This window comes from Vicugna pacos, chromosome 30 (genome assembly GCF_048564905.1).
Source record: "Vicugna pacos chromosome 30, VicPac4, whole genome shotgun sequence".
NCBI lineage: Eukaryota > Metazoa > Chordata > Mammalia > Artiodactyla > Camelidae > Vicugna > Vicugna pacos.
This window is the reverse complement of record NC_133016.1, coordinates 244,351-272,053: the sequence shown is the minus strand read 5'-3', so window position 1 is coordinate 272,053 and position 27,703 is coordinate 244,351. Positions and strand designations below refer to the sequence as shown.

The following is a 27,703-nucleotide window of genomic DNA, read 5'->3' as shown; positions in this document are numbered from 1 at the left end:
AAAGGAGAGCAGCCCGCAGGGTGCAGACTGTCTTGAGTCCAGCCAGCTGGGGCGGGCTGCCCTGACACAGGGGCCCGAGGACGCCTGGCCAGGAGGCGGCCAGGATCCCTCCTAATGCTTAGGGAGAGCACAGAGCCCAGGCTGGGCAGACGAAAGGCCGTGGGGACATACAGCCCCCTTCTGCCTCCTCCAGCCTCCTCCTCCTTCCCACAAGGTGCAGGGGAGCCGCTGGGCAGAGCTGCCTCGACGACTCCGTGGGCCCTTCGTGTCCAGGTGTCAGTGCCCAGATGGGGGCAGTGAACCCAGCCAGCCCCACAAGGACCCCAGGCAGGCCTGAGGGGCAGATGGGGGCTGGGCTCAGCCTCGGTGTGTGCCCTGCATGACCCCAGAGCCTCAGAGACCCCGGGCTGCTCCTCTGGCTCCTTTGACTCAGGGCGGGGGTTCAGCCCAGGCCACCAGCCTGCCGTCCTGAAGGCGACGCTGCCTGCGGATGGGCCTGGCTTGCGGGAGACTCAGTTTCTCAAGAGCTGTTTGCCGTGGGGCCGTGATGACTCCAGCTCCATCGTGGACCATCTCCGTTTACAAAGGAGACCCAGCCTCAGTGCTGAAGGGATGGCTCCAGGGTCCTGCGGATGGCGAAGTGACCCCAAACCTCCCAATTGCAGTGCTGTAGGAGCCCCAAGCCAGAGGGGAGGGGAGCCCCGTTTCCCGCTGCCTTTGGGGGTCTCCAGTGGGCCTCTGGACTCACTTTCAGGGGGTCTGTGAAGGAGACAGAGCATTTTTCTAGCTCTCTCCCACTGTTGGGCAACATGCCGGGCCTGGGGCTGGGGCACCAGGTGCCCACTGGTGTGGGCAGAGCACCTGATTCCTTCAGAACAAGGGCCTCTCCTGAGAGCAGGTCTGGAGTGAGTTTGGGGACCGCAGGACAGCGTGCACTTTGGAGCCCAGCTCGCCCTCCATGTGCCTAGTGTTGGCCTTGCTGGACGTCGCTGAACCACACTGGCCTCAGCCATTGGGCGCCTGGAGGAGCGGCCTTCCAAGCTGCTGGGAGGGTGGGACAGAGTACTCGCTCCGGCAAACAGCTCCTGGGCTCCTTCTGTGCGGTGGCGGCCGGGTGTTGCTTGGCGACGGTGCTGGGTGCCGGGTGGCTGGCGGTGGGGACGGGCCAGTGCGCCAGCCTGTGGGAGAACAGCACGTCCCCACAGAGGGCGCGGGCGGAGCCGGTGCTCAGAGCCATCACTTCCTCTCCACGGAGGCTGGGGTTTGGCTCTGCCAGTCGATTTTTTCCTTTAAGCTCATATGATTAAATCAAGACCCGCATAATTAGTTATGGATTTCATGACTGGGATTTCAGTTGTTGAATTCACAAAGACATTTGGCGACAGCATTGGAGGCTGGTGATAAGGCTCCGACTGCGTGTGGGCAGACGCATCGTCGAATCTCCCAGCTCTGAGTTGGAGTGAGAACTTGCCGCTCTGCACTGTGTCTGTCGGGGTTCTCAGAGCAGCAGAACCAAGCCCTGGGGGCTGGCTCCCCTCCTTTCTCCTTTGCAGGACGGCTGCCCATGCCTGGCCGGTGTGGTCTGGGCACAGGCGCACAGCTAGAGAGGCTTTGCCACACGAGTCAGCCTGGAGCCCCCAGGCCTGATGCAGATGGCACCTGGCCTCAGACTTCAGAGCTGACGCTGGCATGACTTAGACTCTGGGCTATTGGCATGGAATGAATGTATTTTGCTTGTGAGAAGGATGTGAATTTGGGGCCAGGGCAGAATGCTACCACCTGAGTGTTGTGCCCCCAGAATTCACATGTAGAATCCTCACCCACTGTGTGTTGGGAGAGGGGGCCTCTGGGGGTGATGAGGTCATGAGGGTGGAGCCGTCATGATGGGATTAGTGTCCCTAAAATGGAGACCCACAGAGCTCCCTCACTCCCTCCTCCACATGAGGTCACAGTGTTGATTTAATTGCATGCCCTGCGAGATGGTGCACCTTTTCACAGGCTCTTTGCCATCCGTGTATCTTCTTTGCTCCTATATTTACTGTGAAAACCGGTCGAGGTCCTGGAGGTAGATCTCCCAGTATTGAGACTACCCCCACGAGAAGGTCCACCTGGAGCTCATACCACTCAGACTTGTCCACTTCGAGCCTCCGGGTTTCCTGCCCCAGCACCGTGGCGGTTTCGAGTCTTCCCCAGAAGCTGGACTCCCTGTGCTCACCTGGAGAGCCAGAGCTGGGGACAGTGGTTTGCCCCGTGTCCTCCCCTCTCTTACTGATTCAAGAAGAGCTGCTGTTGTTGGAAAACTCTGTTCATCGTTTTAGTTGTTTTGAGGATGGAGTGGTGCCTGCCAGGCACCCTACCTGCAGGTAATCCATGTGTGGAATCCCTCCCTTGGCGAGCGGTCCTCCAGGAGGTGGCTGTGCTCTGGGGGAGAGTGGGTTTCAGTGAAGACTGGGGGTTGTGAGGGTCGCTGTTTTCTGATATGACCTGAAAATGAACATCCTGGGAGAGAAACTCGGCACTTCAGAGAACTGTTACCCGGCGCAGTTTGGTGCAGAGCTGGGAGCAAACAGCCACCAAACCTCAGGTCCTGTCCTGGGTGGTCGGCCGGGCCCCCTTAGACCCGCCTGCCACCCAGGCAGCCAGTCCCGCTGCAACCCTCCCTGCCCACCTGAAAAACAGGGAACTTCAGAGTGTTTCCTGGTTGGAAACAGAATGCCCGTTCTTTACGGAAAGCTTGGCAGGTACAGAGCCGTGAACAGAACAAAGTGAGAATAAACCGGGAGGTAACTACTGGCTCCTGGATTACTGCCTCTGTTGCTCATGCCTCTTCAGGAAACTGTGAATCGGCGTGGGCACGTCTAGTAGCCACTTGGCTCCTGTACAGAGTAGCATCCCAGCAGTCGAGGTGTTTTGTCACTTGAGTGCTCCCTCCCTCCTTCCTCCTCTGTGCCCCTACCTGTGGGCTGCAAGCCCGTCCCCCGAGTGTTGCCCCCAGCGGGTTCCAGTCCCGGCCCGCTGGGCCCTGCTGGTGACCTGATAACACTTTGCCTGTCTTTCAGAAGCCCTCCTAGCCTCTTAACTGGCCTTCGACACTACGAGGCTAACGTCTTTTTGCATCTTCACCTGCTGTTTGTTCCCTTGTGTCTTCCTTTCTTCTTCATCCACCTGGTGGGTCTGTTGGCACTCAGGGTTCCAGCCGTCCCTCCTGCCTTCCCTCCTTCCTCCGCTCACACTTCCTGCAGCACCTAAGACCCTCTCCCCGCGGGACCCCTGCTGCTTTCCCTCGGTGCCACCAGCCTGCCCAGACCCTCCCCACCCTCTGTGCACCTGCTTTGTTGAAAACAAAATTGTAAAACAGAATGACTGCCCTTAAATCATGAGCCATACATGGATGCCTGCTTTTACATTATCATTTGAAGTGTAAGGTCACCAGGTCCACTGAAACCCTTTATCCAGCTCTGATTCTCCTACCAAGCTCCCCCTGCAAAGTGCACAGTCCCTGATGCCACCTTTGCCAGGTCCCCCTGTGGGAGCCTTTTCTATGTGTTCTGTACTGATTATCTAATCTGCCTTATTATTTGCAGATCAAGTGAAAACCCAAGAGAGTTTGCTGAAAAATTATTATAAATGGATGAATTTGGTAAGGTGGCTGGCTGCAAAATAAATATGCAAAGATCAGTCACTTTTCTATATACAATTGGGAATAGAAAATTTAATGGGAAAACTATTCTGGTCACCTTAATAATAAAAACATGAAATGCCTAGAAATAATTTTAGCAAGAAAGATTCAAAATCTGTAAGAGAAAAAAGATGTGTGACTCTACTGAGACACATAACAATGACTACCTAGAGAGCAGCACCGTGTTATCAAAAATCCCTCCCTAAATTAATATAAATTTGTTACACTCTCAACAAAACCCCCGTGAGTGCTTTGGAACCTCATAAAATAATCTTGAGAACCTAGAGAAATGCATATAGAAGACTAGCCTGTGGGTTCTGCAGAGCAAGGGGAACCAGTGTAAGAGACGCCTTTTCTTTCCATGGAGGGAGGCAATTAGGTATTTATTTATCGGTTTATTTGTTTTAATGGAGACACTGGGGATTGAGCCCAGGACCTTGTGCACGCTAAGCACGCTCTCTGCCGCTGAGCTATACCCCCCTCCACCCCAGTATCGATGACATTTTACTGTGTAGCCACCTCAGACCTGTGGGGTCAGTGTCAGCTGTGTATTTGCTGAGGACTCTGGGTGGCACCTGGGCTGGAGCAGCTGGCTTGTCCGTGAGGCTTCAGCAGGGCTCGTGGGCCCCCAGGTCTTGCCTGGGACGGCTGGAGGTCTGCTCGCTGGCTCGCAAGGTGTGAGGGGCCTAGGCGGGCTCCAGCCTCTTTCCAAGACTGCTTGGCCCATGTGCCCACACCCTTGTCTAAAGCAGGTGGATCTCAGTCCACGAACTAGTCCCCAGGGTGTCTGTACGGTGTTGGCTGCGGCCGTGGGTCCTACAGGAAACATCCGCTGGTCCTGCGGGTCTGCAGCACGCTTGCTGGTGAGGTGGCTGTGCTGTGCGGTGTCTGCGCCTGGCCGGCTGGCTGTGCTGACGCAGATGGCAGGGAGGTGCTGCCTGCCTCGAGAAACAGCCTCCTGCTGAATCCAGTCAAGGGGCACAGAAGCGGGGACGCCAGGGCCCTTCCTGTGGGCATGGGGAGCCGCCTCCTGGCCAGGTCGTGGGCGCTGGGGAGGCACTGGCACCAGGCAGCCGCCCTCCTCCCCGCGTCTCTGCCTGGTGGAAAGGGCACAACTGAAACCCAGTGGCCGGTGGGTGTGATAAAGTCGCTGCTGCCCAGGATTCTGAGGGAAATTCACTGCTGTGCTGTCAGGGCACCGCATGGGCGGGAGGGACTGAGCCCGGCTTTGGAAGGAGGGCACCCGCGGGGAACAGCGACTAAAGTCGGCGAACAAACCAAGAACAGTGGCTGCAACCCTTGTGCCATCGTCTGCGACTCAGATAGAATTCAGACTCACGACTGGATACACCCTCTCCTGAGACGGACGCCCTCGTCGTTACTCATGGGCGGATGTCAGGCCCCGGGGAGGGACCCCAGCCCAGCCCCCCGCAGAGTCCTGCCCAGGGCACGTGCTCATGAGCTGGTGAGTGGAGGAGCGGTTCTGAATCGGTCCCGAGCCCCTCGCGGCATCCAGGCCTGCCCATCACTCCTCACGGGAGAGGCAGCGGAGGTTGGGCTGCAGCCGATGGGAAGACAAACTCGTTCCAACTAGGGAGGCAGAGTGTGGAACCTTGTAACAAAGTTGTCCTCGTGTGTTCACCTGTGACAGCACAGAACAGTCAGCGGCTGTTGACAGGAAAGGGGGTGGACAGCCCTGCGTCAGTGCAGATCCCCTGAAACGGGGACACTTACTGTTCCCAGGTGTAGGACTGTTTGCTGTTTTCAAACAGTTTGCTCTCAAGTGGATTTAATATCCCGTCTACTTTTCTGTTAGCACCACCAGAGCCTTTTGTCACAGAAAATGGGAAAAAACAAACCTCAACCCAGTTCAGTCGTTACTGTAAGTTTGTAGTTAGTGAAATGGGTTAATAAATGTTTTCTTTTAAGTACTTATGGGTGGCAGAGAGAAAATCTGCACACAAGGGCATTAATGAGTGAGTAACTCGTAGGGACAGAGCATGTGCCCTTCCTGGTGTCCAGTCTGCGGCGGGCCCCCAGCTGCGGATGGCGGCTCTCTTGGCCCCCGTGGTTGGTGGGCGTCAGTGCCCAGAACACACACAGGCAGCAGAGGGGCACGGGTGTCTGAGGGTCTAACCACAGCCCATGTGAGTGCCGGGGAGTCCGCGAGCCTGGGGTCTTTGGGGAGACACTCAGCGGGCGGACCCCGTGGCTGGCGTGCGGGGTGTCCAGGCTGAGAGCCCTCGCGTTTATGAGTCACGCTGGCCGCCACGCCGTGTCCTCCCCCTCCCCCTCCACGTCAGTGCAGCAAGAGCAGCGGCGCGTCGTCGCACAGGCTCAGCAGGCTCCTTGGCAGAACTGAGGCCCCTGCATTTCTGATGCTCTGAAACGAGAACAAAGCTGGACAGAAGCGCGGCCGGTGCCAGGCCTCCTGTGACTGGTCTCGGGCCGCCAACCGCCCCCCAGCCTCTGTTACTAAAGACACTTGGCCTGGCGCATCCATTTATTTTCACTAGAAAATCAAAGCAGGGTCAGTGCCAAATGGGCGCCTCGCTGTGGAGGCCGCGCCTTCCGAGAAGGTTCCAAAACCACTTCGTTTCCAAAAGTCCCTGGTGTCGGAGGCACCCTGACCCACCCCCATCCATGCTCCCTGCTACCCCGGCGGGTGTGGATGGCACCTCGCGGTGCCTGAGCCACCTCCCAGGGTCCTCCTGCCTGTTTCCCCACACCCAGACCCCGGGAGCTTCGGGCAGCTCGCAGCTGCAGGGGAGACCGGGATGAGAGCAGGAGGGCACCTGGCTCCCACAGCCCTGACTGCAGCTCTGGCCGCCCGCCTCCAGGAGACCTGAGCGGGTTTGGGGTGCAATTGGGGGGCTGCCACAGGCATCATGGGAGAACCTGCTGTGTGCCTCGACCCACAGCCGTCACCCCCACCACCCACCACAGGCGCCCGGACGGCCCCTCCCTGGAGGAACGTAGCTCCTGAAAGCAGAAGGTTCCACCTGCTGGTGTCGGGGCCGCCCTGTCTTCCCATCTGCGAAGCCCAGGGGCCGATGAGCCCACCTGCTCAGGCAGCTTCCAGACAGTGCGTGTCGGCCAGGCAACGGAGGGGAGACTTCAGGGAAGAGAGGGTGGAGGCGGAGCCTGGAGGAACCGGCGACCCCAGGGAGCCTCACGGACTCCGTGGAGGAAGTGCTTGTCCACAGGCGGACCAGACCACGAGGAGCAGCCTGGGGAGGAAAGCGGCGGCACCCAGGTGGGAGGTGTTGGCGCACGTCTGCAAGCCATGCAGCGGCCAGGACGGAGCTGCCAGAAGAGCAGGCGTGGAGTTGGAAGCCTGGTCCAGCAGGACCCCTCACCCGCAGGAGTTCCCAGGTGAGCCGACGGAGGGAGGACCTGACGGCCCTCTGGTGTCAGAATTGAGGACCAGGGTCCCGGGGCAGAGAGCACCCGAGCGCTTCCGCGATGGAGGGAACCAGGAGGGCACATACAAAGGGTGGACGGGCCTGGGGTGCCAGGCCTTAGGGTGGACGGTCACTGTGATGCTGGGCCTCAGAGTGGACGGTCACTGTGGTGCTGGGCCTCAGGGTGGACGGGCTTGGGGTGGCCCTCGGGGAGGCGGGCCAGGCAGCCTGGCAATCAGTGCTCTGATTCTGACCTCTGCCCTTACATGGGTCCCTTCGGTTTGGAAATGCACTGACTCAGATTTATGCACTTTTCCACACCAGTGTTAAAGTTCACTGGCAACACTGACAGCCTGGACGTGGTGGGGCAGCCTCTGCAAAATTCTGAGTGGAAATGGCTTTCTGCCCACCGTCTACATTGGCCCCAGTAGCCATCAAGCATGGGGGTGGAACAAAGACTTTCCAGACAGGCAAGGGCTCCGAAATTCACCTGCTGTGCACCTTTTCCTCGGAGGCTGCTGGGGGATACGCTTCAGCAGAACCATGGAGAAACCTAAAAGGAGACAGCGTGGTTATCCAAGGAGGCAAACGGAGAGGGGCAGGGAGAGCTCCAGGCCACAGCTGCCGCAGGAGGCAGAGGCCCCGGGAGGCAGGCGGGTCTCCAGCAGGAAGTAGAACCATCAATGTGTTTGAACATTTGAGGAAAATACGCCATGACTCATAGCAAGCTAAGAAATTTTAGAACAAGGCCATAAAACTTAAGGGAAAACAAAGCATTTTATGAGGGAAAGAAAGTGTAACGCAGACCACAGCTTGGCTCGGCCGCAAGCAGTATCCACACTGTCCCGCTCGTTGTAGGCGTTGCCCCGAAACGTGGTACTGCTGTTTTTGGAGGAAAGGGGTCGTGGATGTGGGGGTGCCGGGTGGGCTGTGTGAGAACCACACCCTCAGCTGCACAGTCACAGGTGCACACAGCCAGATAGGGCGGAAGTGACCATCAGAGGGAACAGCTGGAAACCACTGTCCGGGAGGTGGGGTAGGGGTAGGGGTGCTGCGTTTTTATTTGTCTTCTAGGTGACTTTTTAAAAAGTATATACATCTGCTACTTTTGTGAGACGAAAATTAAATTAAAAACATGTCCAGTCACCAAAACTCACTCAAAAAGGAGTAATTAACCTAAATAAACATAAGCTTATTATAGACATATAATTCATAGTTTAAAAGCTTCCAAAAAGAAAACTTTAGTCGCAGATGGTTTCACTGGCGAATTCTACCAAAAGTTTAAGGAAGAAATAATACCAATTCTACACAATCTCTCCCAGAAAACAGAAGAGAACGTTTCCAATATTATCCTGGCACCAAACCAGGCGAAGACAGTACGAGAAAAGAAACAGCTCGGAGCAGCGTCTCTCATGAATATAGATACCAAATCCAGCAAAATATTAGTAAATCAAGTGTGGCAATATATAAAAAGGGTGGCACATCATGACTAAGTGGGGGTTTCCAGGAAAGCAAGCCTGGCACGACTTTTGAAAATCAATCAGTATAATTCGTAATGTTAACACACAAAAAGAGAAAAGCTGTCTGATCATCTCAATAGACGCAGAAAAAGCACTTGACAAAATTCAATATCCATTCATGATTAAAACAAAACGCTTCTACCGTCTAGAAATAGAAGGGAATTTTGCAGCCTGATGGAGAACCCGCAGCTGGTGGTTTTCCTGAAGACGAAAGATGAATGGTGGCCTTGCCCCCACCACGGGGAATGAAGCCTCGTCAGCATCGCACCAGAGATCCTCACCAGGCAACGAAGCAAGAAACAGGAAGAACAGATACATGCTGGGAAAGGAAGCAATCAAACTATGAACACGAAAAAATCCCAAGAAACCCACAAAGAAGCCTGTAGGACAAGTGAGTGCACTTACCTGCGATCAGCACCCCAGGCATTTCCCCAGAGAGGAGAAAGCTCGTCTCCACACACAGACCTGCGTGTGACCCGCGTGCCAGGCTTTGAAATGGCCCCAGACTGGACGGAAACCACTCACTCATACAGCACGGATGAAGGGACACACTGGGCCATCCATACAGCGAGCCGGCCAGCAGCACAGGAGAGCAAACTGCTGGTGCCCAGGTGACCCGAAGAGGGAGACCCAGCTCAGAGGCCGCCTGGGGTGGGGTTGCGCTCACAGCGGGGCGAGGGGTTCAGCAGTTGCGGAGTTAGGGAGGGGCAGCACGGGGCCTCGGGGATGGCAGTGGTGGTCAGCGCTCCACCTGCTTGTCCCACGGGAGAGGTGGCCCTCCACCTGAGGCTGTGGGCACATTTCTGACGGTCCCTGAGCCCGCTCCCCAAACCGGCATTTCCAGGGTGAGTGTGCACCTGCTGTGAAGGCTCTTACATGTGTTTGTGAGACGTCTGTACAAGTTTTTTACTCTTGGAATCACCCTGGCCTCCAGTCCTCAGCCTGGGGTGGTGGCCCGGGTGACCCTGTCCTGGTGGGGAGGGGGTTAAGTCTGCGTAGCTCCTTGATGGAACGACTCAGCGACTTCTGCTAAACATGAAAGCGCGCCTGTCTGACAGGCCAAAGCCGTCACGGCCCTGGAGAAACGCTCGCAGTTTGGGTTGGTTGGTTAGTTGATTGGTTTTTTGGCACTGGTGGACAATACTGTTTACCGAAGGTTTAAAGGCAGGCACCAAACCCAACACGCGGCCTTGCGATGCCCAGACGTGCGGGGCCGTGGGGGGCGCATGGCCACACAGCCCAGCACCCTGTGTCCACGTCTGTAATCAGCTCAGACTCAACGTGGTCACAGAGCTGCTTCCCTGGGGGCAGCTGGCCTTCAGTTCTTGAGCCACAAGTGGTAGAGGAGCGCCCAGTCCCTCTTCTAGAAAGAGAAGACATTAAAGGGAGGGGAGGACCCAGTCCCGGGGCACCGCCTGCTGGGGCATCACTTGCAGACTCGGGCTGGTGCTGAGGTCCTGGCCGCCAGGGACCCAGTGCCTGGGAGGTGGCAGTGCCACGGGGAGGCCCCGGGGAGCCCAGGGAGGGCGTCAGGCAGGCCGGGGGGCGGGGTTGGTGCCCAGTGGTGGGAGCTGCAGCCAGTTAGTTGGTTGGAAAGGGGCAGGGGTCCTGCCGTCTGAAGAGCTGGTGGGGGTTGGGGGGTGGGCCACTCCCCTCAGACGTGCTCCTGGCCTCCTGCCCTAGAGGATGACTAGGCGGTCCCCTCCCGTTCAGTGGACCCCTCTGTGCCTAGGACCCCTCACCTCTTTCACAAGGTTTACAGACTCTCAGGCCCCGCGGTCTGAGGAAGCCTTTGCTGGAACTTTTCCCTGGTACCCTGCCCCCTCCCAACATCCCAGCCTCCTGGGGGTGGGCCCACTGTTTTTCAGCCCTCAGCTCCTCAAGTCATTCCCCGTCCACAGCCTCAATGCGGCCCTCTCCACCAGGTTGTCCAGGCTCTTGTCCAGGCCCTCCTGGCAGCTGTGGCCTCCACGTGGCTGGACCCGGAGTCCCTGTGGGAACTTCCACTCTGCACAGCTCCGCCGTCGCCTTAACCTCGTCTCCGCCTGGTCGAGGTCATCTCCACCCCAGTGTGTGGGCCCCCACATCCTAACCTTCCACTTCCAGCCCCACCTCTCAGCCTCCCTGCCTCAGTCTCCGCCCACGCGGCCTCCATCCACCAGAAATCTTTCCTGAGGGCACTGCAGGCCAGTCCTGGGCTGCCTGCATGTCCCTGCCTCTCCTCCCCACCTCTCAGGACCCCCTTGTCTGTGGGGGACCCTCCTTCCAGGGGCCTTCCTCCTCCTGCCAGCTTGGAATTGGCATCTGGTCCGCGTGAGTGGCGGGCCTGGAGCTGGGGGTTCCTCAAGTCAAGCACGCCTGCCCTCAGCCCCCAGCCCACCAGCAGCTGGAGGTAGAGGGTTGGGGCTCCAGTGTGGGGCAACCCAGCCACAGAAAGGGGCTCTGGGTCCTGGGGTTCCTTCGGTGTTACTCCTGTTCCCTCTGTGGAGCCGACAGGTGCTTGGGATTCTGAGGGGAGCCCTTCGCCTGGGCTCCAGGGGCTGTTGTTACACTGTTGGTCGGAGATGTCCCCGCATTTCCTGTGGGAACAGCACAGGGAAAGTGAAGGGCAGTGGAGGGCACCAACCCCCCCAACTGAAGAACGAAACCAGGTCTGCCACTGCCCACAGGCATCTAGGAGTTGGGGGTCCACTCTCTCTCCTTCCAGAAGCAACTGCCCCCATCTCTGTGTCCTCCCCAAGCGCCCAGGACCAGAGCCCTTCCCTCCCACCCCCGACAGCAGATGGACTGAAGCTGTCAGCAGGATACCCCATCCAGCCACGTGGTCCGTCCCAGATGGGAACAGCGTGACCAGAGGAGGAGACGAAAGGGACCTGCCAGCACCAGGCTAAACGGGCAGAATGTAAAAGGCACCACTCGGCTCAGCAGAGGGGCCAGCGCCCTGGGACCCCAGCCCCACCAAGGCCATGTGACAACTGTGTGAAATTCATGGGGGGGCACCAGCGGCCTGGTTACGGGGGGCCCAGCTGGCAGCGGAAAGCCAGGCACAGGGAGCCCTTCACACCCGATGAACCAGCGGAACGTAGATCTGCCACTGACCCGGTTTTGGCCAAATAGGCTCGATGTGTCAAATTATGATAAGTGAGGGTCATTTTCTGGGTTAAAAGTTCCAGAAATAGCTCCCTCCAGTTTCCCTGTGTGGCTGGTCCTTAAGCATGCGGGTTGGGGGGTGGCTCACAGCACTCAGGGACCAGTCTGTCTCTGGGTGGGCACACAGGGCCCACTCTTTGTGCTCGGGGTGAGGGGCCACCTTCCCTGGCCGCCCCCAGAGTCTGCATCTCTCCTCTTCCTGCACAGTGGTGGCTGCAGCCTCCTGGATGGGGCTTCCAGCTACACTTGGCCGAGAGCTGCCTGCCTGCTGAGATGCTGTGGAACAGGAGCCTGAGGTTACCCAGACCAGGGGGTGTCATGTCAGGTGTCTCTGGGGCTGTGTCCCTTGGGCTGAGCAGGTGAGGCAGGTGGGGCTGCAGCTTACTCCACCCCTCCTCCACCCCACCACCTTCCATCCCCCAGTGTGGCCGGTCCCCTCCTGAGCCCTTCCTCCTGCCGGGGCTTTCTAACCGTGTCCCAAGGCCGCAGCTGCCTCTTGGTGCCTGAATCCAGTTTTCCTGCTGGTTCCGTGAGGCTGGAGCTGCTGTGTCCTGAGGCCCCAGGCCTAGCAGGAAGTCCCTGCTGGTTCCCGTCCAGGCTTCGTTCCCAGGTGTCAGCGCTGCCGGGGCGGTGCTCCAGCCTCCCTGAGCCCGACACAGGGGCAGCCCCCAGGCTCACCCTCAGGGCTCGGAGCTCCCCCCAGCCCCGTGAGGCTCAGGAGGGAACTCAGCTTTTCCACTAGCAGCCCCCATAAGAGGGTCTGAGACCCAGATGGGGTGGGGGCCCTTCATCCGGGCGCAAGCTGCCACCATCTGTTTGAGGACAGACCTGCCCAGTTGCGTCCAGGGATTTATCCCAAAGCTATGACCCACCTAGGGCCCACCCTTGTGTCCAGGGCCATGTGGGGAAGTCAGCACGTGGCCAGTGTCTCCAGACACAGGACGGGGAGGGTGATGAGAGCAGAGATGCCGGCGTGGTTCCAAAGCCTCTGGAACAGGAGTGCTGGCTGGCTCCGCTCCACACGCACGAGTTGCCGGGGCAGCACGTGTGCAGGGCCAAGGTCCGCGGGGGACCCCAGCTCCCTTGTAGACCATCGATGAACTGGTGCCTGGCTCAGGAGGCAGCCCTGAAGGGTCCCACTCACTCCATGCCCCTAGAGCACCAAAGCTGGCGCCACAATGTCTGCAGAACCGTGACCCACCATGGGGGAGCCAGCAGGCGGGTCCTCAGCTGCCGTCTGCAGTGATGGAAGCTCACACTCTGGCTGGGCGGGGCTCGGAGGTACACGACCTGGGGTTGGGGGGGACAGTGCAAGGCTCCCTGGGGGCTGAGCGGGCCTGGCCCCAGGTCCTCGCACCTCCAGCGTGAGCTTGGCCCATAACACAGAGCAAAGAGCATGGGAGGCGTCTGCTGAGTCTGAGGGTCTCCCGACCTTTCCTCCAGGCCCTCAACAGTGACAGGGGTCACCTAGGCACAGCATTTGGGTTGGCGGGGTCTCAAGGTCAGAGGTGAGACATGGCCAGGCAGGGCCCGCCTCTGGGCAGCATGGGGTGGTCTGCAGGCTCTATGTCTTCAGTTCCGTCAGCAGATACCTCTGGACTCCCCTGCACAGGGAGTCCTTCTGTGGCCCTGGCGGGTTATATCCACACTCTCCTACACCCAGCCAGCCACACACTCTGGGATTAATTAATAAGTCTTTTTTAAAAAAAAAACAGCTTTATTGATATATAATTCACATACCATGCAATTTGCCCACTGAGGGCAGACAATTCAGTGGTTTTTAGTACTTTTACAGGGCTGTGCAACCATCACCACAGTCTGATTTTAGAGCATTTCCATCACCCAGAAGAGACCTGTGCCCTCAGCACTCATACCCCTGGCCCCTCCCTCTTGCCGCCAACCTGGAGCAACCTGTGTCCACGTTGTCTGTACACTCCCTTGTTCTGGATCAGTGGGCTGGGATCATCCAGCACGTGTCCCGTGTGACTGGATTCTCTCCAAGGTCCATCCACGCTGTAGCGGGAATCAGCACTCACTCCTTCCCAGTAAAGTTCCACCGTGCGGATCCACCAAGTCTGGTTTATCCATTAACCAGCGATGGACATGTGGCTGGTCTCCACTTTTTGGCTGCTGTGGGTCAGGCTGCCATGAACATTTGTGTACAGGCCTCTCTGTGCACACATGTGTTCACTGCTCCGGACACACACCTGGGAGGGGACTCGCTGGGTCATGGGGTCGCTCGGTGTTTAGTCATCTGAGGAACAGTTGGACTCCCTTCCCCAGTGACTGGACTCCTGCCCGCATCAGCAGGGCACAGGGCTCTGTTTTCTCCGCACCCTCTCCACCCTGTTGTCACCCGACTGCCTCCTCTTGGCCGTCCTGGTGGCTGTGAGGTGGGATCCTCAAGTGCTTTTAATCTCCCTTCCCCGGTGGTTCATGGTGTGGGTCTCCTTTTCATGTGCTTCTTGGCCATTCATGTATCTTCTTCAGAGAAATGTCTGTTCAGATCCCCTGCACATTTGTTCCCTGGGTTGTCTCTTCCATCGTTGAGTTTATACATGCTAGACCCAAGTCCCTCATCAGACACGTGATTTGCATATATACCCTTCCATGCTGTGGACTGCCCTTCACTTTCCAGATGCTCTGGGTCAGTCAGCTAGGGCTGCCAGAACGAAAAACCACAGATTATGTGACGTAAACAACAGAAATTTGTTTTCTCACGGTTCCAGAGGCTGAAGGCTGAGATCCACGTGTTGGCAGGTTGGTTTCTCCTGAGGACAGTGGTCTTCTCCCCGTGTCCTCCCGTGGACCTACCTGTGTGTGCACATTAACCCCCTCTTCTTATAAGGACACAAGTCTGGTTGGATTAGGGTCCACCCACGTGACTTCACTGTAACTTCTTACCTCTCTAGAGACCCCGTCTCCAAATACAGTCACCTGAGGTGCTGGGAATCGGGGAACGTTTGAATTTTGAAGAGAAGTTCAGGCCATAACAGTGTCCTTTGAAGCATGTAAGTTTCAAGTTTTAGATGTGATTAGGTTTAATTTGCCTAATTTATCTTGTTTGCTTGTGCCTTTGGTATCAGATCTGAGAAGGCTCTGCCAAATCCAAGGTCATAGAGATTGTGGAATCACTTCCTTCCAGCCTAAAGAGCTTCCTTTAGAACTTTTCATAAGGCAGCTCTACCAGAAAGGGATTCTCAGCCTTTGTTTACCTGGGAAAGTCCTCATGTCATGCTGACTTTTAATGACAGCTTGGCTGGGGTGGGGTTCCCGGCCAGGCACGCGTTTCCCAGGCGCCTTGAAGGCGTTGCCCCGCTGCGTTCTGGCTGAGATGCTGGCGCGTCAGTCTCTCTGGGGGCCTCTCTTTCAAGACTCTCTCCCTGTCTTTGCATTCAGCACCTCCTGGGTGTGTCTCTCTGATCTCTCTATGTTTATCTGCCTGGAGTTCATCGAGCTCTGGGATGTACACGGTTTTCAGTAGGTTTGGGAAGTTTCCCGCCACTGTTTCTCCAGGCCCATCTCCTTTCTTCTCTCCCCTCTCCTGCTGACACTTGCTGACCACGAGCGCCTGCCCGCTCAGTGGGGCCCCGGCTCCTCCTCTCTGTTCTCAGCCTCCGTGCCCTCCGCCCACCCGCCGGCAGGCTCACTGGTTCTGTCTCCGGATGGTTCGCAACAACTGCTGAGCTCCTCTAGTGAGGTTTTGGCTTTTGTACTTTTCAACTTCAGACTTTCCATTTGGTTCTTTTAAAATTTTCCTTGATTGATTTTTCTCCATCTGCTGCACTGGACTGTCACCATGCTGTCCACCACTTCTTGAATCAGCTTCCTTAGTTCTGTGAACATACTGATAATGGCTGTTTTGAAATTTTTGTTAAATCTCACATCTGGTCACTCACATAGACCGTTTCTGTTGCTTGATTTTTTTCCCTGATGTACCAGGCTAACTTTACTGTTTCTTTTCCTGCCCTATGACTTTTTATTGGAAAGTGGACATTTCAGATGCGACAGTTTAGGACACTGGATACGATACTGCCCTCTCCTGCCCGCCCCCCTCAGGGCCTGTTCCTGCCATTGCCTTGTTGGTTTAGTGACTGGTTGGATTATTTTAGTGACGTTTATTCTTGCCCCTGCCCCTGCCACACACACACACCACATACCTACACACTCCCCATACACACCAACACACACACCCCTGCACACCCAAACACCCACACACCGCTGCACAAACACCCACACACTGTGTTCAGCCCTAGCTGTCACTCCTCCGGGATGCACAGCTTGGGCGCCCAGTCACCCCAGGAGGTCACTGGTTCTGGTGGGACTTTGGTCTCTTTCCCTGACCACACCCACCTTTCTCAGCCACACCCCCTGGGACTCAGCCCACTTGGAGGGGGCGGGCGGGAGCCCCTAGCTCTCAGCTGCAGCCTCTGGGGTGGAGCCCCCTCCTCACTGAGCGGGAGGCTGGGGAAAGGGGAGGAGTTTGGGTTCACATATCAAAGACGCTCCTTTTTAAACGAAATTTCCGTAGATTTCCTTGAATAGGCCTTTCATTTGCTGTTGTCCTAGGACCGTTTCCAGAGACTTTACGTGGTTGCTTTTTAACGATTTTCTCCGGTTTTGTTGGGAAGCAGGTCAGCTGAGCTTCTGCTCTCATGCTGGAAGCCGAGCTCGGGGTAAATCTTTTTTTTTTTCAAACCAGGAATTGGGCTTTTTTGGCTACAACCCTTGCCCCTGCAGGGGCACACGTGCCTGGGTGGGCGTCGGGAGGAAGGGTAGCCCGGGAGTGACATCCTTCCCTGGGGAACCCAGGAAGCAGGCCACCCTGCCCCCAACACGTGTACCCCCTCTCCCCGCAGGGCGAGTGCTCCCCCAAGTGCCGCAACCTGTTCGTGCTGGAGACGGTGTGCGTGGCCTGGTTCTCTTTCGAGTTCCTGCTGCGCTCGCTGCAGGCAGAGAGCAAGTGCGCCTTCCTGCGGACGCCGCTCAACATCATCGACATCCTCGCCATCCTGCCCTTCTACGTGTCGCTGCTCGTGGGCCTGGCGGCGCGGCCGGGCGCGGGCGGCAACAAGCTGCTGGAGCGCGCGGGGCTGGTGCTGCGGCTGCTGCGCGCGCTGCGCGTGCTCTACGTCATGCGCCTGGCGCGCCACTCGCTGGGGCTGCGCTCGCTCGGCCTGACGGTGCGGCGCTGCGCGCGCGAGTTCGGGCTGCTGCTGCTCTTCCTCTGCGTGGCCATGGCGCTCTTCGCGCCGCTCGTGCACCTGGCCGAGCGCGAGCTGGGCGCGCGCCGCGATTTCTCCAGCGTGCCGGCCAGCTACTGGTGGGCCGTTATCTCCATGACCACCGTGGGGTACGGCGACATGGTGCCGCGCAGCCTGCCCGGCCAGGTGGTGGCGCTCAGCAGCATCCTCAGCGGCATCCTGCTCATGGCCTTCCCCGTCACCTCCATCTTCCACACCTTCTCGCGCTCCTACTCAGAGCTCAAGGAGCAGCAGCAGCGCGCCGCCAGCCCCGAGCCGGCCCTGCGTGAGGACAGCACGCGCTCTGCCTCCGCCTCCGCGACGGAGGACAGCTCGCAGGGCCCCGACGGTGCCGGACCGGCTGGGGACTCCTCGGACGGGCTGTGGCCGCGGGCAGGGCCGGCCTGACCCCGGGGGGCCGCCCGGCTGTGACTCGGCGTGGAGGCGGCTCCTCGCGCTTTAGAAACAGCACGCGGTGCTCGCCTCCCCCGCGCGCGGAGGGGCCGGGGGTGACCGCGGGGGCCCAGCTCCTGCGGCCGCACGTCCGGTCCACGTGCATGCTGCTCGACCCGCGCTGCGCGGCACTCGGCCCAGGGCCGACCCAGGCTGACTCGGGGGCCAGAGCCATCCTGTGCTTTGAGTAAAGAGTCTAAGTCCTGCGAGCATCACCAGCCTGTTCACTCTCCTCTTACGTCCCTTTGGAGTTCTGACTCCACCGCTAGCTAAAAATAAATTCAGCACATCCCAGAAATTCCAAGCCTGTAGCAAATGCCAGAAGGCTTCACTTGTCCCCAGGCCTCACCATGACCCTCCCCTGCTCTTCAGCCCAGGCAGTTGGGAGGCACAGCGCCCGTGGGGCGCAGTGCAGAGGGGCAGCCCCCTGGAGCAGTGCAGTCATCGTCCCTGGAGCAGTCCCTTCCTGCTCCTGCAGCATCGCCTACAGTAGGCAAAGCCCAAGTCCCTGCCAAGTGACAGGGACGGAGGTGTGACACAGTTCCTTGCTGGGTTCCAGCCCTGACCTCTGACCCTCCTTCAGGGCACCAGCTCCACGGGGATCTTCCTGGATCCCTCCTCATTCTCCCCTGAAAATGTGCAGCAAAGCTGGAGGCCTGCATGTCAGCCAGCCCCACGTCCTCCCTTGCGGCGCCTCTCTGCCCCTGGGTGGGCAGCTGCTGCAAGCTGGCCCTGACAGAGGAGAGCCCTCCAGTGCCGCACTCCTCGCTCTGCACGGCTGGTCCTTCAGGAGGAAACTGCTTCCTTCTGTGCATCGGAGCTTGCTGACTCACCACCAGGACCTTCAAAAACATTCAAAGTTGTCCCTCCAAGGGCCAGGTCAGTGATGCGGTGACCCAAGGGAGCTGTTCCGTCCCCACCTTCCCACCTTGCTGCACTGGTTCTAAGGGTGGCCGAGAGCCCTGCAGGACTACAGGCCACCTCAGGTCCTGTGATGAGGTGCCCATCTGCCCCTGGCTTCCCTGCCCCTTTTCCCCTAACCCACCCTGCCCCTCCCACACGGGCATAGTCCTCCCGCTGGGCTCTGCTGGCCTCTGCTGGCCTCTGCTGACTGTGGTCTCGGTTTCTCCATCTGTGTAAGGGGGCCAGGAACTCTCCAGGTCCACGCCTGCCTCTGTCTCACACACACCAAGTAAATCCACGCTGAAAACACTTACTATGGGACGGAGCTGTGTGATTCCTGCAAGATGTGCTTTCACACAGCTGCTGCTTTGTCAGGCTGCTTCAAGTGCTCTGCAGTCCTGGCAGACTTGCTGACTCTGGAGGGCACTGGCGAGCGCTTGCTCTGGCCAGTAACCTGCCCCAAACCACTGGGCCCGCTGAGTGGGGCAGAGCACACTTCTCTGTGCCTCAGGTTCCCCACCGGCAAAACCGGAGTGACCACAAAGAGCCTTCTGGCGCCACATCCCCAAGATGCAGAACTCTGGTGCCTCCCAGAGGTCTCTGGTTTGCCTGAAAACGCCAATAAGGCCATTAAGGGGGGTGATTTGTGTCTGCGACATTCCAGGAACCACCAACACCCTCTCACCCTAATCCTAATCAAACACATCCTTACCCTTACCCTAACCCTCAGGGCTGCTTTCTGCACATGCTATACATTCTTCCTTGTGCCTGGACAGGCCCTCTGCCCACCCTGGCTAACCCACGTGTGCTTTGAGGGTCCTGGGGGGCCACTCAGACTGAACATGGTAGCTCCAGGACTGAGCATGCTCCACTGTCAATGTTGGGGGGTCTAAAGTTTTATGCCACTACAGTAGGCCCAGTTCCTCACTGTAGGGGAGAGGACACCCCCCATGCCCCCTGCCCCTAGTTTCTTCTCAGCCAGCTGGACACTGGGACTGGGGCGGCAAGAGCCGCTGTGGGCTGGGTCACAGCACCGTTTGCAGCTCCTTATCCACTCTAAGCTTTCAGAGGCTCAGCTGAATGAAATGGACTTTGTCATTCAGCCCAGGAGCTAGGGCAGCACCACCATTTTGCCCCTTTTCCAAAGTGCTGTCCTTGCTCAGAGGATGACCCATAAAAATAAACAGGGCATGTATGTAGGGCTTGGGGGGAAAAGTGACCCTCATGTATTTTTGGGCTGAAAATCCCATTCTTGGGGGGCTATTAAAAACTTCTGCCCTTTCCCCAGAGGATGGCTGTGTCCAGAGCTCAGGGTACAGAGCCCACTCAGCCAGAGCAACAGCTGGGCCTGTGGAATAGCTCTTCCTGCTCTGTCTGTGAATGAAGTTCCAGGGAGCCCTCAGAGGAACACAGGTGCCCTTTCTGGGCCATGTCTCTGCTCATTAGTGTAGTCACAGAACTAGGCTTCAGGTAGGTTCTCTGGAACAAAGATGAGTTCCCCAAAAAGGCACCTTTGTGTATCTTGTTTTTTACTATCTGAATTCTTACTATATTAATTTTTAAATTAAAGTAGCCGATTTCAGTAACACATCATTAGATGAAAATAAAAATGCAGCCCAGAGCAGGACCCCTGCCCCACTTCATTCAGCCGTGGGATCCACACTCAGGCTCCCGCCACCTGGGGAACACCACAGCGAGCGTCACCACCTTCGTCAGCTCCAGGGCCAGTGCAGAGGCTGGGGTGACTCATCCAAAAATTTTAAAATATATCACTTTCACATATTTTGACTTACTGATTTTTTTTTTAATCTTGCCTCCAGTGTACTCTACATGAAAAAAAAAAAAACGCTCAGCACAAATGGCTCCACCCCTACATGCCATACGAATTGTCAGTGTTCCTTTCCTCTTGGCCTTTAAAGGAGACACTCTCCATCCTTGTGAGGCACCTGCAGTCCAGGGAAATGTGTGACTTGGCTGAGACCGGGGTGCTGGCACAAGGTGGTCACTGACCAAGGGTAGTCTCCCACGGGGCCAGAGCTGCACTGCGGGGATGGGGCGTGGGCCCAGCCCTTCCCCAGAGACCTGGGGGGTGAAATGAGGACAAGATGGATTCCCTGCTCTGTTCCGGGCCCCCACGCCGCCTCCACTCTTGAGGCTGCACTGGGTCTGCGTGCGGTTTGCTCAATGAAAGTCACATTGCAGACGGCCGGTACTCCCATGTGCGGCACATCAGTCACGGTGGAAGCCAGTGAGGTTTTAATTTGGAGGCAATTACTGCTACAGACATCTCCCTTCATTTATAAAAAATAAACATTTTCAAAGCATCCTGCAGGCCAGAGAACTGAGCAAGACCCTCAAACATTCAGGAGTTTTTGACGAAAACTCAAGAGGAAGAAACAGCTTTGCAGGTTTTCCACTGGCCACCGCAGACGGTAGAGCTTTGGTGCTGGCCGCAGACAGCGTGGACACTGCAGAGCCACCCTCCGCCCAGCGGAAGGGGAAGCGCTGCCTGTGGGAAGCCCACAGAAGCATCTAGAACACTCGCCCTGTGGGGTCCAGCTGCTGCGCAGGCGAGATGCTCGTGTAACTGAAGGGGGGGGCCAGTGTCAGACAGCGGCCGCACCACAGCCAGACGCAGCGGACGAGGTTTGTGTAGACGGGAGGACGGCGGCAGGGCCCCCGTGCAGGCCTGAGAGCTCAGAGTGTGTGTGGGTTGGGGGGACCCACATTAGAAGCAGGGACACCCCGCACAGCACAGGGACACTCCCTCACTGCCCCCCTGGTCCTAGAAGCAGACGTCTAAGGCTGTGTGCTGCAGGTGCATGATTCCCAAAATGACGGGGATGGCCAGTGCGTCTGCCCAGCCCCAGACCTGGGCCCCCGGCCTTCCCAGGAGCCCACAGGGGCTGCTGCGTCCCCCCGACACCCCCAGGACTCATGGGGAACTCCAGGCCCTGGTTCCAACGCCCCAGCACTCGCTCTGGCCGGGGCCCACTGGCAGATGAGGGCTTGCCCCTCGCCCCAGTGGGGTCCACACCAGCATCTCGCAGGAGGAGCCCAGAGTAGCAACAAGGCCCCTGGGCCCCACTGCTGAGCCGGGATCCAGTCCTGTGAGGCAGCTGCGCTGAAGGTGACCCTGGAAAGGCCACCTCTGGCCACACACACAGGAGCACACGTGACAACGTTTAGCGTACTCCAGCACTTCTCCACGTGGGCCAGGTGCACACAAAACCCCATCCCTGCCATGACTGACCCTCGGCCACCCGTGGGCACCAGGGCCCCACCCCCAGGCCATTCTGAGACAGCAGGAACCGCATGCAGGCTTCTCCGGGCACCACTTCTCACTCCGACCCCACCCCCGCCAAGTCTAGCCCGAGTCAGGGATCCCTGGGCCCGGGCTGCAGGCCTTCTAAGCTCCACCAGCCACGTCCAGGCCACTGCGGCTGAGACACGAGTTTTCCCAACACCCTTGGTCCTGCAGAGCCCGGGTCTGCCTCTTCCAGGCTCCGGGCCAGGGCTGCTTCGCATGGACATGGGCGAGAAGACTTGCTTTCTCATCACCTTGAGAACAACGGCAGCACCACCCAGGGGTGCAACCCGCTCGCACGCGTCCTGGGGTGAGAAAGCACAGACATCAGTGCCCGGGCCCCCACCGGCCTCCCCGGGAGCCCAGAGGCTGAGCGCGAGCCCGACAGCCAGGACACCATCTCAGGGGGCAGCGGTGCCTGCCTGCCCCACGCGGGGAGGACAGGTGGCTGGGCTGGTGCCTGCAGCGAGCAGTTCCACGTCCTCATCCTCCCCAGCTGCCTCAGAGGGCCTTGGCGCTGGCAGGGTGCGCCGTGTGGGGGGCCGGCTTCGGGGGATGGCGGGCGAACGCGTAGGCCTGCCCCAGGATGGCCAGGTCCACCAGCACCTGCAGTAGGCCGCACACTGAGAACTGCAGGGGTGCCCCGTTCAGCAGGAAGTACGCCGTCTTGAAGGTGTCGCCACTAGTCCACATGAGGACCATCTTGATGCTACAGAGACACAAGCGGGGGTCAGCGACATGCCAGGTCAAAAACATAAACCAGGGGTCAGAGACATAAAGCAGGGGTCAGGGACGTAAACCAGGGGTCAGAGGACATAAACCAGGGGTCAGAGGACATAAACCAGGGGTCAGGGATGTAAACCAGGGGTCAGGGGACATGCTGGGGTCAAAGACGTAAACCAGGGGTCAAGGACATAAACCAGGGGTCGGGGATGTAAACCAGGGGTCAGGGGACACACCAGGTGGTCAGGGCAGCCAGACCCACCCTCCTGTCCCTGCCATGAGGCCACCACGTGCATGGCCACAGGGACAGCAAGGCCCTTCAGCTGGAGGAGCCCCAGCTCTCCAAGGCAGGGAAGGGGCAGGGGCTGAGCACCATGGCCTCACACACACTCTGTCCTTGCTGGCTGCAGGCCCTCCAGGTGTGTGCCCTCAGGAGACACGCGGTGGCCTCAGGCAGCGCAGGGACGACCATCACCTCCTCATGCCCTCGGCCCTCAGGTGGTGGCCCCCTCCCCGCTCCAGCCCCTGGGGTGCTGAGGAGGAAACCAGGGCGGCCGGCGAAGCGGAGTGAAGCAGCTGCTCTTGGGAACTCCCGCCCCGCCCAGGCCCCTTACTCAGAACAACCTGAGCGTGAGTCTGTTTCTAGACACTGGTGCCGCTGCCCCCCTAGCCTCAGCTTGGTCCCTGTGGCACAGGGGGGACCCTGGTCACCAATCACTCATGTCCACACACACCTTCCCAAACGAGGCATCTGACGCTTGGCCTGCGAGGTAATGAGCATTAGCACCATCATGTTTTCCTGCATAAAATGTGAATCAGACCCAGCTGCACCAGCAGGCGGACCTCTTGCGGCCACCGGTCTGGGGCAGGGAGGAGGGGCCTCCCAGGGGGACAGCCTGCGGGTCGGAGCCGCAGACACTGGGTCAAGGAGCCGCACGGGCCGCGGGCACCGCGGGCACCTGAGCTTCCGGAGGAGCCCCATCCACTCCAGAGCCTCAGCGCTGGGAGGTCTCTGAGCCCCAGTTCAGCCCTCATCCTTCATAAAATCAGGGCAAGGCGCCGTGTCCTCTGCCCAGTCAGTGCAGGGGTGCCCACTGGAGGGTCACACCGACCACGCAGAACCAGGCCAGAAGGTGGACGCCTCCCCTGACCTCCACCCGCCCCCGGGGTCCTTACTGGGAGGAGGAGAGGCGCAGAAGGCCGGGCTCCCCGACTGGCAGCCCAGGGCGGCGTACTTGGCTGGTCTTGCTGGCTGACGCAGCGTTTGAAGATCTTTTGTTTCTAATTAGCTGGTGACGAATTCCTCATTAAAAGTCCAAGTCATCCTAGTCAGCCCTTTCTCTCTGGCTGCTTCCAACATCTGACTTCGGTTTCTGGCAGCTTGATTGCGATGTGATGCATGTGTGGGACTTGCTGAGCTGCTTAAATCTGTGTGTTTATCTTGCCTCAGATGCTGGAAGTTTTCAGCCATTATTTCTTCAGCTACATTTCCTGCACCATATCCTGCCCTGTGGCCTCAGATGAGGTGACGCTAGACCTCTTGGTGCTGTCTGAGTCTATTCCTCTTTTTTTTCCTTCAGATTTTTTCCTATTGTTCAAAGTGGATGATTTTTATCCATCTGTCTTCAAGTTCACTGACTCTTCCTCTGTCGTCTCCACTCCACTCCTGAACTCACGAAGTGTGTTTTTTATTTAGCTATTATATTTTTCAATTTAAAATTTTCTTGTTGATTTCTCTTGCAGCTTCTATTCCTTTGCTGAGTTTCGCATCGGTTTCAAGAGTGTCTGCTCTTCCTCCTCAGAGCACAGTTACACCAGTGACTTTACAGTCTGGTAATTCCAGTGCGCGTGTCACCTTGGCTGGTTGTCTTCGTTGTCTTCGTTGTCCATTGGTTGTCTTTTCTTTTGAGAGTTGTTGAGATTTTCCTAACTGTTCATGTTGAATAATTTTGCTTTGTATCCTGGACACTTTTAACCTTATGTAAGGAGATCCGTCTTGCTTCAGCTCTATGGAGAACGTCGTTTGTTCTCGCCAGGAACTGACATGGTTAAGTTCCAGCTGCAGGTTCTGGCTGGCTTTCAGTGGACATGGTTCAGTTCAGCTCAGTTTTGGACCTGCATGCATGGGCAGTGCTGTGTGGCCGGCCCAGGACTGGGTGGTGGTCTACCCCACAGCACCCCTCTCCAAGCCTCTGGGATGCAGTCAGCGCCTCATCCATGCACACCGAGCTTGGGGGTGAGCCCAGCACTTCATATACAACTTAGAGGCCGCTTTCCTCACACATGCCCTCTCTTCAGTCCCCTGAAACTCTGTGCTCTCAGGGACCTGCCCACCTCTCCCTTGTCCTCTGGCTGGAAAGCCAGGGCTTCAGTGTCCGTGCTGTGCATGTGGCTGGATCTGCCTCCATGGCCAAGTGGAGGGAGGATACAGGGGAAAAGCACCGGGCTCCCCACCCCTTCGGGTTCATCCTTCCGCTGGTGAGAGAGGAGGACGCACCCCTCAGAGCCAGGGGCCTGCCCGGCCGCCCTGCTGCTGCCGCCAGCAGCGAAGACTAGAGCTGGCACGGGGGCTCGCCTGGGGGCTCCGACGGGTGAGCAAGGCCAGAGCATCGACAACAGACGTGAGGCATTTCGTCACACCCTCTTCCCTCTCCCCAGACCAGCAAGAGGGGCTTCTGTTGGAGCCTCCTGCCCAGCGCACCATCTGGACTTCGATGCATTCGAGTCCAGGCCGGCCTTTGTGGAAAAGCAAAACAGGTCACATCATTCATCCTTCAGCTCTGGCCTCCTCCCCGCCCTCCGCCTGCTCCAGTGCCCAGGAGGCTGCTGCGCCCAGAAGACCGGAGCCCGATGAGCTGCAGAGGCGCCGGCGCACCAGAGTGAGGCTGCTCACCGCCTCCCTCAGCTCAGGTCACTTCCATCTCAAAGGAAAGCCCACACGCACAGAGCAAGCATCTCAAGCAGCTCCCACAGGGAATTACGATTTCTGCAAAAAGCGTGGAGATAGGGAGGACACCAAGGTGTCACAAATGAGTCAGGTTACATCTCACAGAATTAGGAGCTAAGGCATGGCCCCGCAGAGACACCGAATTCAACAGGAGACTCAACACCCTCCCTCCAAAAACAAAGAGCCCCTAAGGAGCCCAGGGAGCCGGGTCAGGGGGCAGCCCAGACCCCCTCCCAAGTTGGACTCCATGCCTAGGCCAGGCCACGGAGCATGTGGAGACACCATGGAGCCGTCCTACACAACTGTCACCTCCCACTGCGTCCCCAACCTCCCCACTGCCACCTCCTACTGTGTCCCCAATCTCCCTGTAGCTACTTGTCACAGTGTCCCCAACCCCCAAAATCACCACCCTGTGTCCCCAACCTCCCCACTGCCACCTGCTGGTGTCCCATCTTGGCTCCCGTCCCAGGCCCTTTGTCACCTCCTTTCTTCACACACATGGGCACAGAAGGCCAGGCACAAAAGCAGGAAATGGTCATGTGTGACTGGGCCCACGTCACAGCATCAGATGCTCCAGGAGGAGCCGGAACGGTGCCTGCAGCCTCTTTGTGTCTCTGCTGGAATCAGAGTGAAGGCGAGGACACGAAGCCCAGTCCCCAGCAGGAAAGTCAGGATAAAAGCTTCCTCTGCGGAGTGCACTCCCCTCCCCCATCTGCAGCTGGACCAGCCTGCACACTTACAGGTGACAGCTGGGATTGCTTGATTCAAGGGAGGTTCCGTGCAGCCATGGGTCAGGCTGGTGCTCCAGAGACTGAGAACCCCAAGATGCACCTGGCACCTCCCCTTTGGGGCCCCCAGGGTGCCCGCTCACAATTCCTCACAGGCTGGATCCACACATCAGGTCCACATGTGGACACAAGGAGAGCAGCTTCACCTCTGCCCGGGAAAGGGTGGGGGCCCCCCCAGAGGCTGGAGCCACAGGGGAGACCCAGCCCCGGGAGGCCGTGTTGGGGGTGGCCAATGCCTCTCCATCCAGTGGGTGGGCGCAGAGCATGTGAGACAGTCACCCCAGTGGGAATTCCACAGCCGCTGAGCTCACACCTGTGCCGGCCAACAAAAATAGAAACAGGGCTCTCAAGTCCCAGCTCCCCTGAGAGCCGGCCGGAGGCAGCCCTGGTTGGACGGGCGCTGGTGGCCGCAGTGAGGACAGCACATGCTATGTGACCTGAACCAGACCTGAACAGGAGCAGCTCTGGGCCTGGTTTGCCGAGCACTGCCCAACCAGGCCCCATGCTGACACAACACGTGGTGGCCTGCATGGACCCTTTGGTGGAGGAGAAGCTGAGGCACAGAGAGGTTAGGTGACTCCCCCAAGGGCACACAGCAACTCCCTCGCACGGCAGGAAGGGCTGGGGTAGGGGTGGGGGAAGCAGGAGGTGCAGCGGGAGCCTGTCCTGAGTCAGTGCCCCTCTGGGCCCTGAACGCACAGATGCACCTTGACCCTGGCAAGTGGAGACATGAGGTCATCGCTGAGAGCTGGGCTCTGCCTGACGCACAGGAACATTTTTAGCTGCCCAGACGCCTCACCTGGCATTGGCCCTCAGTCAGCTTTTGCATGGGGACAGGAATCTGACAGCCTTCAGGGGCCCCACGACCAGCCCCACATGTTGAGGGCTCCAGGCGAGTTTGGGGGGCCCTGCAGTCAGGTCAAGTACCAATCAAGTTGTTTCTGCCCTGTCTGCGCAGGAGACAGACACCACTTTGAGTGACGGGAGCCCTCGTGCAGCAAGTGGCTGCTCTGAACAAGCCAGGTCGAGCCTCACACCCTCTGGTTATCCCAAGACCCTGCGGTGCCCTGCAGACATCTGCCCCAGCCCAGGCCCACCCTACCCCCAACACATATCAGGTCACCTGCACCTTCAACAACTGTGAGGGGGCAGAGCCCTGAGGCCCAGCTACCGCCGTTCAATAGTGGAACACAGTGGGCAGGTGCCCGGGAGCTGGGCTGGGAGAAGCGGGTGCCGTCCCCGCCGTCCCTGCCAGGAAGAGGGAGGGGGTTGCGTGGTTCACGCATGTGCTTTGTATTTAATCCATCTCCACAGGAAAACTCCTTCACTCTGGAGTTTCCCTTACACAGACCTCTTTGAAGATGAATAAAGTTTTATAGGCAGCAAAACCATAATCAGGCTCCCCTCCTGCACTACAGTCCCTCTGAGTTCTCAGTCTGTGCTCATCCCCAACACAGTACGAGTGTTGATCCTTTACACAGAGTGAGGTCACCTCCCGCATTAACTCCAGCTCAATTCCCAGGAGCAGGTGCTGCAACGCCCACTTGAGGGGGGAACCTGTGACCCTCCTGCCACCTCCCTTCACC

At 58.3% G+C, this 27,703-nt stretch overlaps 2 protein-coding genes across 8 annotated transcripts in view; one reads left to right on the top strand and one right to left on the bottom strand.

The window, feature by feature from the left end:
* Nucleotides 1-17,659, top strand: part of KCNG2 (potassium voltage-gated channel modifier subfamily G member 2) — a 48,433-nt gene extending 30,774 nt beyond the window's left edge. For all 3 annotated transcript variants that reach the window (XM_072952356.1, XM_072952358.1, XM_072952357.1), the window contains exon 4: nt 16,613-17,659. In XM_072952356.1, coding sequence (XP_072808457.1) covers nt 16,613-17,404 — 792 coding nt within the window. In that variant the 3' untranslated portion in view covers nt 17,405-17,659. The remainder of the gene's footprint in view (nt 1-16,612) is intronic.
* Nucleotides 17,660-20,585: 2,926 nt separating this feature from the next.
* SLC66A2 (solute carrier family 66 member 2) overlaps nt 20,586-27,703 on the bottom strand; it is a 40,825-nt gene continuing 33,707 nt past the window's right edge. For all 5 annotated transcript variants that reach the window (XM_072952365.1, XM_072952367.1, XM_072952369.1 and 2 more), the window contains one exon: nt 20,586-22,368. In XM_072952365.1, the coding sequence (XP_072808466.1) occupies nt 22,161-22,368 (208 nt within the window). In that variant the 3' untranslated portion in view covers nt 20,586-22,160. The remainder of the gene's footprint in view (nt 22,369-27,703) is intronic.